At 42.4% G+C, this 17,493-nt stretch overlaps 2 protein-coding genes across 3 annotated transcripts in view; one reads left to right on the top strand and one right to left on the bottom strand.

Moving 5' to 3' along the window:
- Nudc (nuclear distribution C, dynein complex regulator) overlaps positions 1-17,493 on the top strand; it is an 81,076-nt gene that overhangs the window by 11,672 nt on the left and 51,911 nt on the right. The window lies entirely within an intron of this gene.
- The window catches only part of LOC143902930 (uncharacterized), a 47,984-nt gene that overhangs the window by 8,820 nt on the left and 21,671 nt on the right, over positions 1-17,493 (bottom strand). Inside the window, exon 1 of one of the 2 annotated variants that reach the window (XM_077416187.1) lies at positions 8,981-9,748. The exons of the other annotated variant lie outside the window; for it this stretch is intronic. Coding sequence (XP_077272313.1) covers positions 8,981-9,136 — 156 coding nt within the window. The 5' untranslated portion in view covers positions 9,137-9,748. Of the gene's footprint in view, positions 1-8,980; positions 9,749-17,493 lie in introns of those variants that run through there. 2 annotated transcript variants of the gene reach the window in all.

The following is a 17,493-nucleotide window of genomic DNA, read 5'->3' as shown; positions in this document are numbered from 1 at the left end:
AATTTTTGTTTATCTCATAAAGAACTATCCAAATGTTATTAGAGAACGTATTAAAAATGCATTTTCTTCTCACATTAAAAGTTAATAAACGTATTACTTGGAACGGTGCCATCACGTAAATAACCTAACCTATAGAAAATTAGTTAGGCATAATTTAATAATTTTATGGTCCAAGAAACTCAACAGATATTTAAAGTAGCGTCATGTGGTGCCTGTAGCTTTTCAAGGTATACATGAGAAGTGCTCTTCAGCATCTCTTGCGTAATTTATCATATATTTTGCAACACCACATCACTTCGAGAATCCCAATGCGGATTTACGATCGTTGCTAAAGAAAACAAACTTACCAATTTCTTGCGGCATTCTGTAATTCGAGATGCATCAATTGAGAGACTATCATTCGACGATACTATCGCGTTTGGTGGGATTATCATTATCGAGTCCTTGGACATTCGAGTCCGCTTTGTAACATGTTTGTAAACTAATAAAGGCACCTGAGCGCATTACGTAGATGATTATGAAACGGGCTTACGATTACGAGTTTTTGCTCCGATGTAACTATTTCGCGTGCGTCGCGCATCGATCGTTGTGTTTCACGCCTAAGAAACACGCTGAGAACGCGAGATAGTTATTGAGGTGAGAATTTCCCTCGAGGAAAAGAATCGCTTTCATCTTCCGTCACTGGCAAGAAAACTTGTGCTTACCTAAATGCAACGAGACACGGAGATACACGCGTGAAATGAGAACGGTAAGCGATAAACTTGAGTTTTCGTGCCGAGAACAAAGCCTTATTTTTGTCGACGGTCGTCGCGCATTATCAGATGGGATTACACACTCGTTGCAAAATTTGATTATATAATTGTGCGTGAAATGTTTTCTTGATTCCGTAATACTCTAGTTCTCGCGCGCTTTAATTCATCGCGGACTTCGCAGAGTATACCTATAACTGATAACTGATACGTTCAATATATTGCTTTTCAGTCCTTCGTTAACTTGTGACAGGTTTAATTAGAAACATATAATGCGCCAGTATCATAATCTTTTTTCTTTCACGTACATTGAGAGATAATTTATTAATTATTCCTATTATCGTTTTTATGAAATGCTGGCATTAAGACCGATCTTATTTTCGAGGACGCGTATCACCGAAGAAACGCGAGAAACGTGATGTAAATCGATTTTGCCTATCTGTCCTTACCGCCTTCCTTTTTTCTACGTATCTCGTATCTCGGATGGTCGACCCCGAGGTCAACCTGATTGCCAATTAGTAAATACCAAATCGATTTGCAAGAAAAAAAGGTCGTCGCGACACGTCAATGTATATGAGGAAAGATTGAGAGATGATTCTAAATGAGAACTATGTGCCGAGTCCTTATTGGATAATTATTCGTTATTATGAATACCTGTGTGCTGATTAAAATTGACGCGCGATGGTTTATTAATACAGAATATGATTTTTAAAGTCGTAGATTTATTTAAAATTGGAAAATCGAACGGTTTTGTAATTATATCCTTAAATGGTTATAGAAATTTTGTGTGTGCGTTCGCATACGATATGAGAGACAGTATAACTTGAGAAAACACGCGGTTGATTCTCTCGAAAGGCTCGAGACGTAGTTAAATGTTTAACATAAGCGATTGTTATGGGAAGATGAAAGTCGCCGTTACACGCAAACACGTGCTCTAAGTTCACATTCGACAAGCGTTCAAAGAGTAGGAAGAAAACCATTTCCTGAAACGGACAATGCGTATTTGCGCGTTGAACGCACGCAAACCATACGGCATATGGACCTCGAGAGTTTTCACCGTTCTGTTCCTCCTGCCATAATTCATTTTCTCGTAGCGAATGTCCAATCATAGTAATTTCATCGCTGTGACGAAGACGCGAAGACGACGTAAGGATTACACGACTTCCTGTAACGATCCGACAACAAAGCAAGTTGTATGTATCATTTTCTAACGTTACGCACACCGGTATGCGTAACGAATTAATTGGATCGTAAATAAAGCCTGCGCGATAATCTCGACAGATTATCTACAATGATACATGTGATGTGCGTGCGCGACCAAGTAAACAATTTAATATATCTGTATAAATATATTGTACATAGTAAAAAAAATTATTTCCTAATTTGCAATTATATCGAATAGTATATGTAATAATTTTTATTAACTAACCACAAGAATCCGTAATTTATCTAGAGATGCTTCGAGTAGTATTGTGTTATATATATTTCTTCTCTCTCGTAGATTACTTATAATTTAATTAACCCCAGCTATCGGCATTTAGCGTAGACTAAATATCTATCGCACTTTTTTTTCTACCCGTGCTGACATACAACCGGCCGTTTATCTTCGTTAATATCCATCTAGACCTTCGGCATGGCCCGTGGCTCGGCCCGTGGCGATTTGTCAAGCCGTAAGTAGGGGCTTAGCACGCGATAGAAGTTAATTTCGCACCGTAAGTTTCCGATGCCTATAATTCACAACATCCTCGACACCTTTTACGGGTGTCCTCCGATAATTTCGCGGATTTTGCAACTTTTCGATACCCGTCCGTCCTTGATGCTCGCGAATGAGCGAGCAGGAAGAGAGCTAATCGTTTTTACGACCGCCGCTTCTTTCCTCACGTAGCTGAGCTGAGTAACGTAATGCAAATACTTTCTTATATGACGTTTACAAATCTCAACAACTTTCTTTTTTCCGTATAGTCTAACCACGAGGATTCGACAGATGGCACAAGATGTATGTGTACCTGGGCGAGTGATACTCAACGCCCGCCTACCTTCCTCTGCTTTCGATCACTTTCTTTCCTTGCCCAAGGGCAATCGAGAAATTTCGTCGTTTGAATGGGTAATCAGCGGTAATTTCGATAAGATAGAGTACGTTGCCGTATAACCATTTGGGTGCGCTGATTGGGAAATTGCGTGTCCTGAACTCGATATTTGCTATTATTGCTAGAAATTCCAGTGATTAAGCGATTCTGACGAGGTATATATCAACGCCAAGAATTGCCATCTATATAAATTCGACGTCGTTACGGCCGCTTTCTTCTTTCCCACACGTAAGATTTAACGGTCACGGTTGGTGGAGAATGTCGTAAGACCGTATATATCGGTTTAATATAGTCTTCCGTGCTACGCGCGGCGAGACTGCTTATTAAAACGAGCGGCGCGGCGGCGGTCGGTGAAGGACAATATCGGTGAACAAAATACGCGGATTTTATTAATCGTAACCGTCACGCCACGAAATATCACTGGCATATTCCGACAGACTCGGAATTTGTGTACTGCTTAATCGGTGTCGGCTTGGATCTCCCCCTAGGTCATGGATTCTAAATTGATTTGCATTTACAATGTAAAGAAAAAATGCCCGACAGAATGGCGCCCTATAAATCGTAAAGATTATGTCCGACTCGCGTGCCATACAGGACGTTTAAAGCCGGCTTCATGTTGTGTTCTTTTCTTGTCCCTCATTTCTGTCCCGAATCCCGATACGAGTCTAATAGCTCAGATATTGCCGAATTCGGTCATCAATCGCTCTCGAAGTCGATCGGTCGTGTCGTAATCCATCATAGTCCTTATACAGGTAACACGTGACGTATTACACTTGGTCTCGTGAAGGCCGCTCGTAAATTAGAATGTGCAGTCAGTTGTTTATCGAAACAAAGGACGTTTTGGAAAGCTTTGGGAGAAGACCGTTTGATGTCGAAACTTGTGATTTTACGCGATCTATACGTGTTCGCGAGAATTAAAAATCGATGAGACCTCACAGCTCGTGCGGACGAAGACGCTAATTCCGAAGCAAACTTTGGGTTGCAAAATGTGCACTATGCTTTAACGTAATCGAACGTTCCTCTCTTGACGGTATCGCTTTTTTCCATTAAGATTTCCGACGTGTAAATATCGGAATATTCCGAAGATGTGACTCAAAGGTCGGAAGAAAGTTCGGTACACATCTTCCCGATCACGCAATCTAACGAAATGTTTCCTCAAAGAATTCGACACTCCACAGACGGTGTTATATAATTGTGCTGTAAACGCGATGTAACGTTTAGCGGTTCGACGTGATAACATCACTTCGTCATCGTTTTCGGTTCTTTTCATTGAATATGTACCGCCTTGACATGCTCCACCGTGGCTATCGAAATCGGTTCCCGAAATCGTGTCGAGTGACAGCCGGTATGCAACTTGGACGGACTGTATATGTTATAAATAAAAGCTTTTAAAGCCTTGTGATACACAAAGTAGTTTGTATTATGTAAGTCATTACATAAGAAATATACAAATGGTAGACGCACACAGTTACAGATAAAGCAGATTGAAGTGATCAGGTTGAGGGCTTTTACTTTGAAAAGTGATTTTTTTTTATGTATGTTATCCATCAAAGCTGATGCCACATGTTATAGTATTTTTATTACTCAAGTGGCGAAAACAGTTAATTGAAATCGTTAATTTAATTCACAAAAGCCAACTATTGTCTCACACGTAAATTCGATTAAATAAACAAAACAATATTATATTATTATAATATTAAAATTAAAGTTTAAGTTGCATGCTGCATCTCATAAACAAGAAAGTATTATTAATCGATTTCTGTTTTATTTAAACTTTCCTGCTGTGATTATATTGTTTGCAGTGATCAACATTAGTAGAAAAATCATTTTTCAAAATATCTATTTTTGCTTGAAAAGATATCGTTAATAATATTGATTCGATCCAATTTATTTTTTAGTTTGACGAGATCTTTGTTTAAATTCTCTAAATCAATTCTCCAAATGTTTTGATTCTCCAAATGACGAAATCTCTGGGGCTTTCCGCGTTTTCTGTGACAATTAAAAAGAGAAATATGAAGTAAGCCGCTTAGGTGTTAATTTGTATCTTGCCGCGTACGGATAAAAAAATTATTTGTCCTACCGAAAGATCCTTTTCTCAAGCGAACTCGCGTCCAAAATGAATTGCAACCAGGTCTAACATAAATCCAATTTGGAATCTGCCGTGTAGCGATTTTTTTCTCCTGTCACGCGGAGCTAACGCGTCGCGCAATTATACTTCATTGTGTGCAGATAATTCGATCGACGGCGGAAGGGAAGATTCGCGTTAATAATAAAATCGCGTCTCAAACGGAGAATTCAAATAGTGAATAGTTTCTCTTTTATCCTCGCAGTCGGATGTTAATGTCATGGAACTTCCCTAATCGACATATTGCAATCAGTCAAATAATTCTGTTGATGGGGTTCGACCGCGAGGCGAATCGTGTGGAAAGTGAAATCCTCGTATCATCGTATCGATCACGTTTTTGCATAAAGCTAAGAGAATCTGTAACTCGCGAGAATTTCCTAAAAGGATTCATGAACTTTTAAAAGTATGACTAGCAAGCGAAATTATTTCATATATATACTTTAAAATTTAAATATCCAATTGAGCACTTTTACTATATGAACATTTAACGCGATATTTTTTATATTATCGTCGACAGATTTCTCACTGACCTCGTCGCTTGAGGTTAGCGAACTGATCACTCGTTAATGAGCTCGATAATGCCGATAATGATTTAATTATGGCAATTCTTTAATGAATAATTTCCATACGACAGCTGAAACTTTATCACTCAGTAAAATTATTCGTAATTTTTGCCGGTTCGACGTTCGCGCTTGAAAGTTGTTTTCAACACGTAAACGCCAAGGAAGCGATCGTTTCTGACACGCCGCTGCAGTTTGCATGCTAAACAAGGTGATAGGTTAATACGTTGCTAATTTCGTACACATGGCTAATTTGTACCGTGAATTCACTTGTGCACCATAACGATCGAATATTGTATTTTCGTTCGTTTGTTCGTTCGTTCGTTCTATATAGACGCGAATGACGCGTAAGGTATTTTTTGTCGTGAGCCTTTCTTTTTCCTCTCACCGTCATCTCACAATGACGTTAAGTACCAAAGTTAACGTTCGCCTTTGAGCACTTCGCAGCCACTTTTGCGCTTTCGAGGCGTGCCATGAGGCAAAAAAGAGCGAGATTATACCTTGCATGACTAGTCGGTCAGCAAACGACACTCGTTTTACGCATGCATTCCTTCCGTCCGTACCTCTTGACGGTCCGAGACACGTACAATCAAGCAAACAGTTAACATTTTCTACTCGTTTATTATAAATAATATATTTATAGCACATCTTAGAAAAAGAGATCAGATTCTGATAAGAGGCGCTCGTGTGACCGAATTTTTCATTCCTAGGGAGTCATTGCGCTGTCATGTAAAATGATTGATATCGCGACCTTCGAATCCATTTGGCAATCGTCCTTTATCTTTTTTCGATCGACATTATTGCGAGATACAATCGCAAAATAGGCGTAGGCGTTAACATTCAATCATTATTTAGCTGTCATTTTAGGCGTTTTGTTTACTCATCGGTCTTGCCATTTAAAAATATTTAGCTCGATGCTTGCGCAAATTATACATGCACAGTACGATGCAGAAAACGGACGAAGTGATAAATCACTCTGCAGTTACTTTTCGTTCTGCAGCAGAAGCTAAAACGTGGGACGGGATGGTCAGGCGAGGCATAAATTGAGATTTAAAAAAAATATATCGGACAAAGTGTCGGGGGAATTAAAATTTATGACAATTGGGTGTATTATTGGAACGTCAAAATTCTTATTTCTTCGCGCATAAAGCATCACTCGAAAAATTCTTGTAATAAAATCTAGATGAATATCTTTAAAAGCGTAGGACTCGGAATACGCTGTAAAGTTTTCGTTAGTCATTAAAATGTTCTTCGGTCGTAAATTAAAATCCCTCCAGGAATTTACGTCGGACAAAAGCGGAGGTTCGTCGCGATAAGCGTTTTACGGTGCTTACGCCTCACGTGCGCCTCACCTGTACGCGTAATCACGCGAGTGAAGTCGTAAACATTAAAATTACGAGAATTATGGAACTTACTCGTAAGATGATTAATGACTCGCAGGTGTCTGCTCACCGCCTTGTTGAAATCTCTTGTTCAACCCGCGGCAAGTTTAAATACGTAGATTGTTCTCTTGCGACAGCACCCGCATCCGCGCTTTATTTCTTTGATTTTAACGTCGAATCGTTACGAAGACTAATGTACGGACGCTCGTAAATTGCGAACGAAACTCAGAATTAGATCGGCGAGGAAAATATCCGGCGCGCGGCGTTTTGCGGAAGAAGGCGATAATTAGGAGAATTTTATTCATTATCAAACCGGAATTAGAATTTTCTAGGAAACGTATGTCGTTTTGCATTTTTATGATATACGCATACGCGATGAGGCTGATATATATCCTGCCGATTGCTCCGAGCGTGAAAGTTTAAAGTATCGGTAGGATATAAGTGAAACTGAATCTTTTACCATGAATAAATCAATGACTCGTGTGTTTTCGCGGCTGTTGCGCGGACTTTGGTAAAAGTCGCGTCATTATGCACGCGACGTTATTCTAATTAGTCGTTGCTATTAATACTAAGGCAAAGCCTGGCGTCGCAAACGTAAACGAAGGAGCGAGTCGGATCGTTTTCCAGTTACGGAGCACCGCGCACCGCGGTCTGTCGAACATAAATCGAACTCGAAGGAAAATGATACCGCCGTACACTTGAACGGCTCTGCAAAAACCGGAATAATCAAACATACATAGGGTATCCTGAAAACTGTGATCTGTTAATGATAGATTCTTATCATCTTTCGAGAGTAGATTTTCTTTTCTTAAACGAGAGAGACGTCGAGCGATACTTCCGTATCGGAGAAATTGTGTATAATTATGCGTGACGCGCGCTATTGTTGAGCTACATCTTCCTTTAAACGTCAGGTAAAGTTGACGTTTTCTATCTCAGGGTGCGCAGGAATTCTCAGAGCTATAACAATTACTACACAGTTAACATAGAATATATTAACGCGTAGCTCGCGAGCGTTCGGGAAGATTTTTTTTTATCTAACGCAGAATACTTTCCACAATTACTCTCGACACGCATATTATCTGGGAACAATACTGCCCTTCGTTTCCCAACTGGTAGCGAGGTTATAGAACTCCGTCTTCGCGTTACATAAAACTTGAACGGCTATCAAGCTTATTAAGTATTCGCGGTGAGCGGTATTAAAGTGTTGTAGCTTGTACACGTTGCCCGTGAACCTAATGCATTCGACGCCTTTTACCGGAATGCCTCGATTATTAAGACCGCGTCGCCCGTTAAGGCTCGCCATATACGCGCTCGTGCGTTGAACTTGTTCCTCACACCGAATAGTTCGTGTACATGACCGTAGTTCTGAGTAACAGATATCTTTCGAGCGTCAACGGTTTGCCGTCATAAATCATCCAGCGAAGTCCGTGACTAAAATAGATCTAATGCTGACATGTACGCGCGCGCGCGCGCGCGCGTACGACACTTCTCGAATCTCTACTAGACGAAGTTCGTTGCCGATGAATAGAATCGAGATTAGCTGCACGTCTCATTGACCATTTTACGATGGAAAGAAGCCATCGATAAACACAGGTATAATTAATAGCGTAGATATATTCTCGCTTTTTTAGAGCCGTGCTAGAGCTATATTTGGTTGTAAATGCGCGCGACCTATTAGCTCATCAGTTAGCTCCGATCGTTTCACTGGATCGCGACGCGATTCGTGATTACGCTCGCGGTTCCCTTTGTTCCGCGACGCGTTTTCCCGCCGAACCAAGAGACAACCGTTCGTCGCGCAACCGTGAAAGTGCCTCCGGGGTCTCGCGAGGCACGTTGATCTCCGATGTGGAGATCGAAACGTGGATGAGCAGCAGCCACCTGAGTGGCGGAAGGAACGGTGAAATAGAAAGTCGGCGAGCCGATAAAAAGCGGCGGGGGGACACGTGTGTGATTTCCGCGATGCTGCGACTTCTATTCCACATTCCCCCTCCGCCACGCTGAGGATTTCCGACGAGGTAAGACGTTACTACATCGAGGACTGGATTATCGAGTAGCAGCTGTCGCGCAACACACTTACGTCTCTAACGATATCCTCGCCGCTGTTGGAAGCCTCCTCCACGTTGATACGAATAGCCGACATGCTACGAGGCGTCGATCCCTCGCGAAGCCACCCTGATAGGATACTCTCTTCTAGATCGTTGTCGAAAGTCGATGATGCTTCCTGGATTCTCATCAGTATTATCCGGGAGTCGTTCAACTCGTCAAAAACGCGCGTCCTCAACCAGATCACCACTCCTCGTTGTGTCGCGGCTGGTGATCTCCCTTATACTAATCCACGGATTCCACAAGAAACCCACTGTCGGTCACCCTCGAACAACGAATCGATTTCTCGCGCGAGTGCTCCGTGCGTGACGTATCGACGTCTATAATTTGAGATCTTCGTCTTCTCCTCGATACTTGGGGAGGAAGAGATCGCTACGAAGCGCGTGTATCCCAGGGAACGTGTTTTCGAAGACAGAGCCGAAATCGGAGCTCGCCGTCCTTTCTCTCCCTTCGGAGCAGGACAATGCCTCGTCGTCTCGTCAACTTAAATTTCCCTTCGGATGTGCACAAGCGCGTAAACTCGCTTTCGATCCCTTCGCGAAAATCTCGCACGGAATCACCATCGAGGGATGACCGGTAGTGCGCTGGTCACTGTTACATATATGTATGTGTATGTATGTGTGTGACGCGCGCGTCTCGCGTCCGTTAAGAGGAGTACCGCACGCCGAGTATCGTGATCGTCTCTCTCGCACGCGTGCGACTAGAGCCGTTGCCGTATCTGGCCTTTGGACTGGCTGGCACCAGTCTACCAGATCGGTTTTATACCTTCGGTATCTCCCACTCTCGTGGACGTGCGAGCGCACTCGTGCTCGCTCGCTCGCTTGCTCGCACCGCGCGGCACGTCGTCGTCGTCGGTCCTGCACGCAGGCAGTTCCACCACGGCCGAGAGGATCGATCTTTTTTTTTTCTTCCTTCCCAGACGCACGTATGTGGTCCGGCGGCAGGGCCCATGCGTCGCGCCTTGTCCATGCCAGGGGACACTATCCGTGGGTGGTTCTAGGCGCAAGGACGAACGGGAGGTCGAGGGAAGGGTCCACCACCGTGCCCTAAGTCCGGTTGACGTATGCCGGACCGGATCGCGATCGATTTCGTTTTTCCCTGTCTCGCGGATACAGGAAATGCGGTGAGCGCAGACACCGAGGCGCGTTATCTTTTAACGACCGCGTAACGAGGTCTAGGAAGTGTGCACGGGCTCGCTCTTATCTCGCGGATTCCGTATGTAACCGCGGCACGCCTCGACGCGCGAATTTTATTCTCGAATGTAGACGTGGGGAAAGGGGCGTATCCTCATTTTTATCTCGACTTCCGACAATGGTTTTAATATTGTGGATAGGTTGGCATACGTTCGCCATATCATTCTTTGGCAATGTAAGACACTTGTTTTCTCTACTGTGCAGATTGCTTCAAATGATGAATGACGACGACAAGTAACTTTTTACGAATTACATGATAATATAAATGCTCAATGATCGCTCGTTTCGTTAACTTAATCGATATTTTATTAATAAATGTAATAAGGAAATTTTAATTAATGTTGATACAATCGCTTTTAGAGCAGATATGAGATTGTTGATGAAAAATTTCGTTGGTGAATTATTAAATGGCCTTACATTATCGTTAAATTAAACGTTAACTCTTGCTGTCATTAAATATCTGTCTCGTACTTTAACGTGCAACGAAATATCTGCTCTTTTTATTCTTGTATCTTGTACTTCGTAATTCACACCGTCCTTCGGGTGCGTTTGTCGGTCGTAAGTAAGACCAATGACCGGAAGGGAGTTCCGACTTATCGCATGTTCCTCGATTTACCTGATTTTTATGCCGATCCGCGTAATCTGGACCTCGTCTTTCATTGACTCGCACATTGCTCGTCGTCGGACCGTCGCCACGCACGAACGCGTAATTTTCTACGAGAATATGGCATGACAGCGATATTGATACAACTAAAAAAGAGAGAACAAAAACATTCCATTGGGAGTCTCCAAGCTCCATCCTCAATACAAATTCGCGTAAGTAACGATGCGATGAGAGAAGTAAGATACTCGACGATTTAGTTCGCTCTATTCATGAATGCGGCACATTTGAAGAAAGTGCACTTGACGCGACGGCATATCCGCACTATCGTGTTACATCTGTGCCGTCGGGAACAATCGCGCGCTCCATTTTATGCAACGTCAATAAGGCGCGCCGAGGCGTGTGAATCGCGCGTTTTCTTTTGTCCGATCATACCGGATAAAATGAAAAACACCGACCGTGACTACCGTTGACCGAGTATTACAGAAATGTTGTAACAGATACTCGACGATCGCGTGGGAGGCTCGTACACCCATATAGCCAGTTTTGCGGCAATCGCATCGCGATAAAGATGACGAGATTTCGCGAAATACGAAATTTTCCGAAAGATCTCGGTCGGCGGTACTCATTCGGTTGAGTATATAAGGCCATAAATAGAAATTACACGATGTGGGCTTACACCTGATGACAGCGGTACGTGACTTCCGAATCATCGCCACCTGACGAAAGTCAGCGTAACCGCGACGAAACGGCGGTCCTTACGCAATGCTTTATCCGGATTACCAGTAGCAATCGTCTCGTAACCTTGAATTTTGCTGACCAAAGGTAGCATCATCGGCATTCAGTTAATCCAGCATAAAAATACCATACTCCGATCGATTCTGGGAAGCTCCCTGACGTGTCTCAACCTCGATCGGACCGACTGACTCACGCGCGCGTTTGCTCGCGAGGTTCGCGAGGACAAGGCGCGCGTTAATGCATATCTCACAAATTAGACCTAATCACTACGTTCGGCTCTTTCCGCGCAAATTAAATATTCCGCTCAGGAGTCTCGCGCGCGCATACGTAGGCGCTCTATTTCAGGCAAGGACTTAACGCACGAGGCTTCCTTCTCGGACCGCTTTCTTCCTACCCCGACTCCTTTTCTCACGTCGCGTCGCGTCGTTCAGTTCGCGGTCCGCGGGAGAAATCTACGAGGTCGTGATCTCACGGAACGATCTCGATCGTCGGGGAGTCAAGTGCACCGTCCCTTCTCGGCCGACCTCCGGTCGCTCGGTCGCCCCAAGGCGAAAAGTTACGTGGCTTATATAGCCCGATCTCTCGTGAGTTGGCATCACGGACATCTCGCAAAAGGTGCTGTTTAAACATCGGCGCGTGCCTCCGCCGTCATCGTCAAATATCGGTAATTTATTAGATAACGTCCGGCCTTTATATATACATCGTCAATTAATTTTCGATCTTATATATATTATATATTTGTGTCAAGAGGAAAAAATTGACTTTAATTGGTCTGAAGATTATATGTAGGTATATGAAAGGAAGTGCAGCAAAGCAGGGATATTTACACTGTACACTTACGATTATGCTCGCCATACAATTAGCCATTTCTACAGTTGTCTGCTACCCATTTTCTTAAGTATATACCAGAGGACAAAGTCTTTGCGTGCGAGTCGATTAAAGTTATTAGCCGTGTTTCGCAAGCGGACATTAATCGTCGGCATCGTCGCCGACAAGTCCTGAGAGATCGTCGTTATATGCTCGTCGTCGGGGGAAAAAACGAGTACATCCTCACGTGCAATTTGTACGGTTTCCATTAATGGCGATTGCGCCGCGATTGAAATTTAAATGTGACTGCGAGTTACCGCGCGCGCGACGCACCTACGCTACCTCATCGCGCGATTTAACGACTCGCGCTCGTGTCTATCACGATTGATTGCGTGTCGGAGAATTCCTCTTAACCCTTTATCGCGCGAGATTTTTTTCCTTGGCGAAAAGTATACTTTATAGACCGGACTTCTCCGATGCCTTTTATTCCACTCGAGTCGCGGCGTAATCAACGCCCATCGTATTCCGCAATTATGTATTACCATATTTATAGTTCTGACTGAAAGCGTTGATCATTCCTAACACATCGTGATAACTTAAACTATGCAGTTAATTTTTAAAATACATTATTAGTAATCGTATACCTTGAATCAGTGTCTCTGATCGATATATTTCTTTTTTTCTTCCTTTCTTTTCGATTATCCATGAAACGTTGGAAAATATTTAAAAAAATGTATTTTATTAATTTCTTACGTAGTTCACTATGTGACACGACATTTTTATTTAAATTTTAAAATTTTTCGTTGACAAAAATGGACACACGCCTCTGAAATTTTTTCTGCTTTTGGCTCGGTTTTGTCTCACGAATCTATCAGGTGCTTTCTATGAGGCAAGGTCACTTTTTCGACGGCTTCCTGATCCATGTCGCGCACCGCTGCCGGGAGAAATGTGCGTGCGTACGTGGCCCCGCATATACGCGCTAAAAACACTGTACGTTCAATGATATATCGATCTTTTTTGATCGCGAGCAAGGTCAAAAGGGATTGGTTTTACCTCGCTCTTCCTCCTCTACGGCGTTACATACGTCGCGCTACCCGCTTTGCCGTCTTCGTTTCGCCTCATGTCGTTTCTCTTCTCGCGTAGCGTATTTCGTCGTTTCGCCCACTCTGCGTCGATATGCGAACCTTCGCTTCGAGAAATTAATTGCGCGCCCGTCTACCTGTCCCTGCTGCGCACCACCTCCCCGTGCCTCTTCTCGACTTGCTCAACAGTCCAGGCGGGTCGATCGTTGGATGCTACGACGCTTAATGCACGTACGCGTATCTCTCATGACGATGAATGCGTGACTGCGGGGCCGGGCCACTTGTGAGCGAGCTTGTGAGATACGTTTGCGCGAGGATTTTCCGGGATGGACTCAGCAAAAAGGTTCGCTCGAGAGTGAATACGAAGTGTCGGTTAACGATAGAAAGCTTAAAAATATGCCTTTTACGTCCTAACTTGACCGACAAACGTTCTACCTCGACTTAATCCTACACCCTGATATTTGTTCACGTCTGCCAGCTTGATTCCTCGATAAATTCGACGGTGAACTCTATGGCTTATGCAGATTATGTAAATTCTATTTGCTCATTCGATGGAGTTGCGTGCATGACAAAGTGCGTGCGACAATGATGCGCATGAATATTTAATCGTCGATGATCGGAATGAATATTCTGCTGTCTGCGAGAACGTCGCGTCGGTCGCATAGGTAGACTATTCCCATAATAGCGGAAGCGTTAACAATTGTATAGTTGTAGTTTAGTACGAATGATTGACTTGGTAAACATAGCCAATGGCTATGTGTCAACTACAAAGTGTCTTGTTAAGACGGAGAAACGCGATCTAGTTAACATTGCTGACCGTAATCATGCGTCTCCGTTAACTTGTCCGCGCAATCGCTAAACTTGCCGTACACGCTAATTGCTGTCCCTAATTACATTTTTGCCGGCGGAGCAGACGGTATATGTCATGATGATGCATGTAACGCGACGCGTGACTGTATGCTGCGCAAGAATTCACGCCACCGGTACCGCGCCATTATACGATGCCGAACTTTCCCCTATGGTTCGTGCCGAAGACAGTAGATGACGAAACGATCATGGGCGGGTATCAAGCTAACGCCGCTTGAATCATTCGTAAAGTGTGAAATCTCCGCGACATTTAGACGCCCGTCGCCTTCGGTGATCGGTCACCTAGCCTGGCGCGAACGATTGCCGAGGAATAAAGAAAAAAAAACTCAGTGACTTTTAATCTGAAATAAACTATAGAATATAAAGGGCTTTGGACCTATTTGTGTGAATAATTTCTATGATTTTGAGCCTGTTGCATTTGAAGTGCTTATTAAAAGATTCTTGTAACAATGTGTAGCAGGCTTGTTATTTAATGCATGCGTAGCATTGCATACAAGACGTCTTTGTACAATGTCACTGGTATCACATCATTCGCTCTAAACGGGGTTTAATACTAGGTTACGTGTTGGGCATGAGTTGTTATTATGTCATATATCGTGAAAGAATTCCGGCTCGACTTCCTGATTAGCATGCCGACACGATGGTGCCGGCACAATCGAATATGTCTTCGTAGTAAACTATACTAAGATTAAAAGCGTCGGACACCTATACCGTAAGGTAAGGTAATTAATTCCGGAATGTACTCGCGCGTGTCCGTATTTGGACGTACTTGCCTGTGGGAATCAAATCGGCGGGATCGCTAATAGATCCGCATGTCCGTACGAAAGCCAAAAATCGAGGTTTACGACACCTGCGATTAACGGCGAGCCGAAGTGAGCGCGAGTTCAGACATTCTTACAATCACGGAATGTAGAACCCTTCATCAACTTCGTGGAGGTTCGTGAATGGTGTTCCGTGTGAGAGAAGCCGGGACAGAAACAGGGGTCTGCGCACGAACCCGGACACGGTTCTTTCGCTCTCGCGCGCATTACGTTATTGCCACGTTGCTCCCGATTCGATCTCCCAATCCGTTTATCTCATCGGCGCAGAACGGTATATCCGTGCCCGTGAACGCGCGAGACATGCGATACGATATATTTGCTGCTGGTTTCTCGTTGAAATCGCGAACGTTTTTGTACGATGAACTCGAGCGATTGGATTCGATATCGGGTCTGTTTTCTATATTGCTGAACTGGCTGCACTAGTTTAGAGGTTTAGAGTTTATCTTTTTCCTTCCAATGTGGAGTAAAGAAGATAAACTCTGAACTAGTGCAGCCAGTTCAGCAATAGAAAACAGATCCATTGAATGATTATACAAATAAATCGCGTGTAAATCATTGCTGTTATTAAATATTTAACACTAGAACTCAAAATGACCCGTTTGACATTTTTTAATAATTTATTACTCATTTTTAAAACATCTTAATTTCTGAAATTTTATTTGACTTTTATTGAAATTACCTAGACGATTATTTTTATTAATTTGTTTTCTTTTTTTCTCTTTTTTTGTAAGAGATTTCTTCGATAATAGAAATAAATATAGAGTAATCTCTGGTAGTTCTAGTATTATAGAATATTTTCTTCTTTTAAATATTGGATTTTTATGATATCGGTCTCTTTCTAAAAGCATAAATTACTATAATTAAATAAATTATTAAATAAACAAATTAAATCAAATATTATATTATTGAAGATCTAACTATTTCACACGGAGATGCAACAAAGAAAGTTATCGCGACGTGCAGGAAACGTATCAGTATCTATAGAGAGAAGAGACTTTCCCGAAAGTAAACATACGTAACAACCAATTAACAGAGCCTCGTGATAATTGATATCCGCCTGTGCAAGCCTCCTACTGTATTTGCGGAATTGAAATTCTATTGCTGACTCGTGTGTTTTATTCTCTCGTGTGTTTGATCTTTACGCGCGCGCGAAGTAAGCACTTTAGATGCGAACAAATATTTCAGGATACATGATGGATATCACCGGTGCGATGTCGACAAATTAGAAACGGTATAAAAGAAGAATCGACAAATAGCACGACATTGATTAAACTGCACAGATGCGAGACTTTTCATTAAAGCCCCGTACTGTGTCACAATTAGCACCACAGCATAGCGAACACTTTTGATTGATATTACGCGTTAGATTAATCCATAATAATTCCGATAAGGAAAATACACGTTTGGGCCACCTGGTTGATTGATTATGTCATACGCGTAGGCACACGCGAAGAAACAGGAAACATTTGCGATTATTTATGTGCAGTGGAGAAAATGCGCGGTGATTTCGTACTTGCGATAATACTCCACAATTTAGACGTCGATTCGCCGTAGACAATTTATAATCTCTACGCTCTGGCTACCGTCATTCTGTTCTATTAATTATTATCGATATTAACATGTTCAACGATATCGATTAATTGTTTGTTCTCGATATGTGATGCAACTGGGAATAGTTATGATTAATCTGTTCAAATTATCGCGAGTTTGTGTCGAAGTATTGTAGGGGAGACCGGGGCTCGTTGGCACCGTTTTAACAATTTCGGCATTTGAGTTTTTATACAACTAATTATCATGATTAAACAGTACTAATATGATAGAGAGAACCTTTCTTTACATTTTTATGCTAGGAACGTTCCTGTATACCGTATAGTTTTTTTTGTAATAAATGAAATATGAACATGCTGCATTGTGGCCAACTTTCCCTGATAGTAGGGTAAGTTGGCTATGCGACAAAAGTCCACGTTAAATTAATTAATACGTAATAGAAACACAAAACGGGTAACACATACGCACTTCTTGATAAAGATTGTATCTTTTAAAGTTATTTTGTAATGATCGAATATCAAAACGTTGTTGCAGAAAAATAATTGTGAACTATTTTAGATGTAGTGCTTTCTTCATCATAAAAATATTAATATAAATATATATTTAGCTTCTATCAGCATTGTAGATATAGTAAATCACGTGCTTAAACAGGTCTCACGCGCACGGCAACAACAAGTCGAGCTAAGCGTGTCTTGATATGAGCCAACATACCCCATCCCTACATACGTTTTATTTCAGTCGTTTTATTACAATAAATTACTATTGTTAGTCAAAATAACATGTCGTATAGTAACAGAAACTTTTCTTTTAACTAATGATACGTCACTTTG

The sequence above is a fragment of the Temnothorax americanus genome, unplaced genomic scaffold (assembly GCF_048541705.1).
Source record: "Temnothorax americanus isolate GAGA-0224 unplaced genomic scaffold, ASM4854170v1 Scaffold42, whole genome shotgun sequence".
Classification (NCBI taxonomy): domain Eukaryota; kingdom Metazoa; phylum Arthropoda; class Insecta; order Hymenoptera; family Formicidae; genus Temnothorax; species Temnothorax americanus.
The sequence above is the reverse complement of the archived record's forward strand: the minus strand, read 5'-3'. Positions and strand labels throughout refer to the sequence as shown.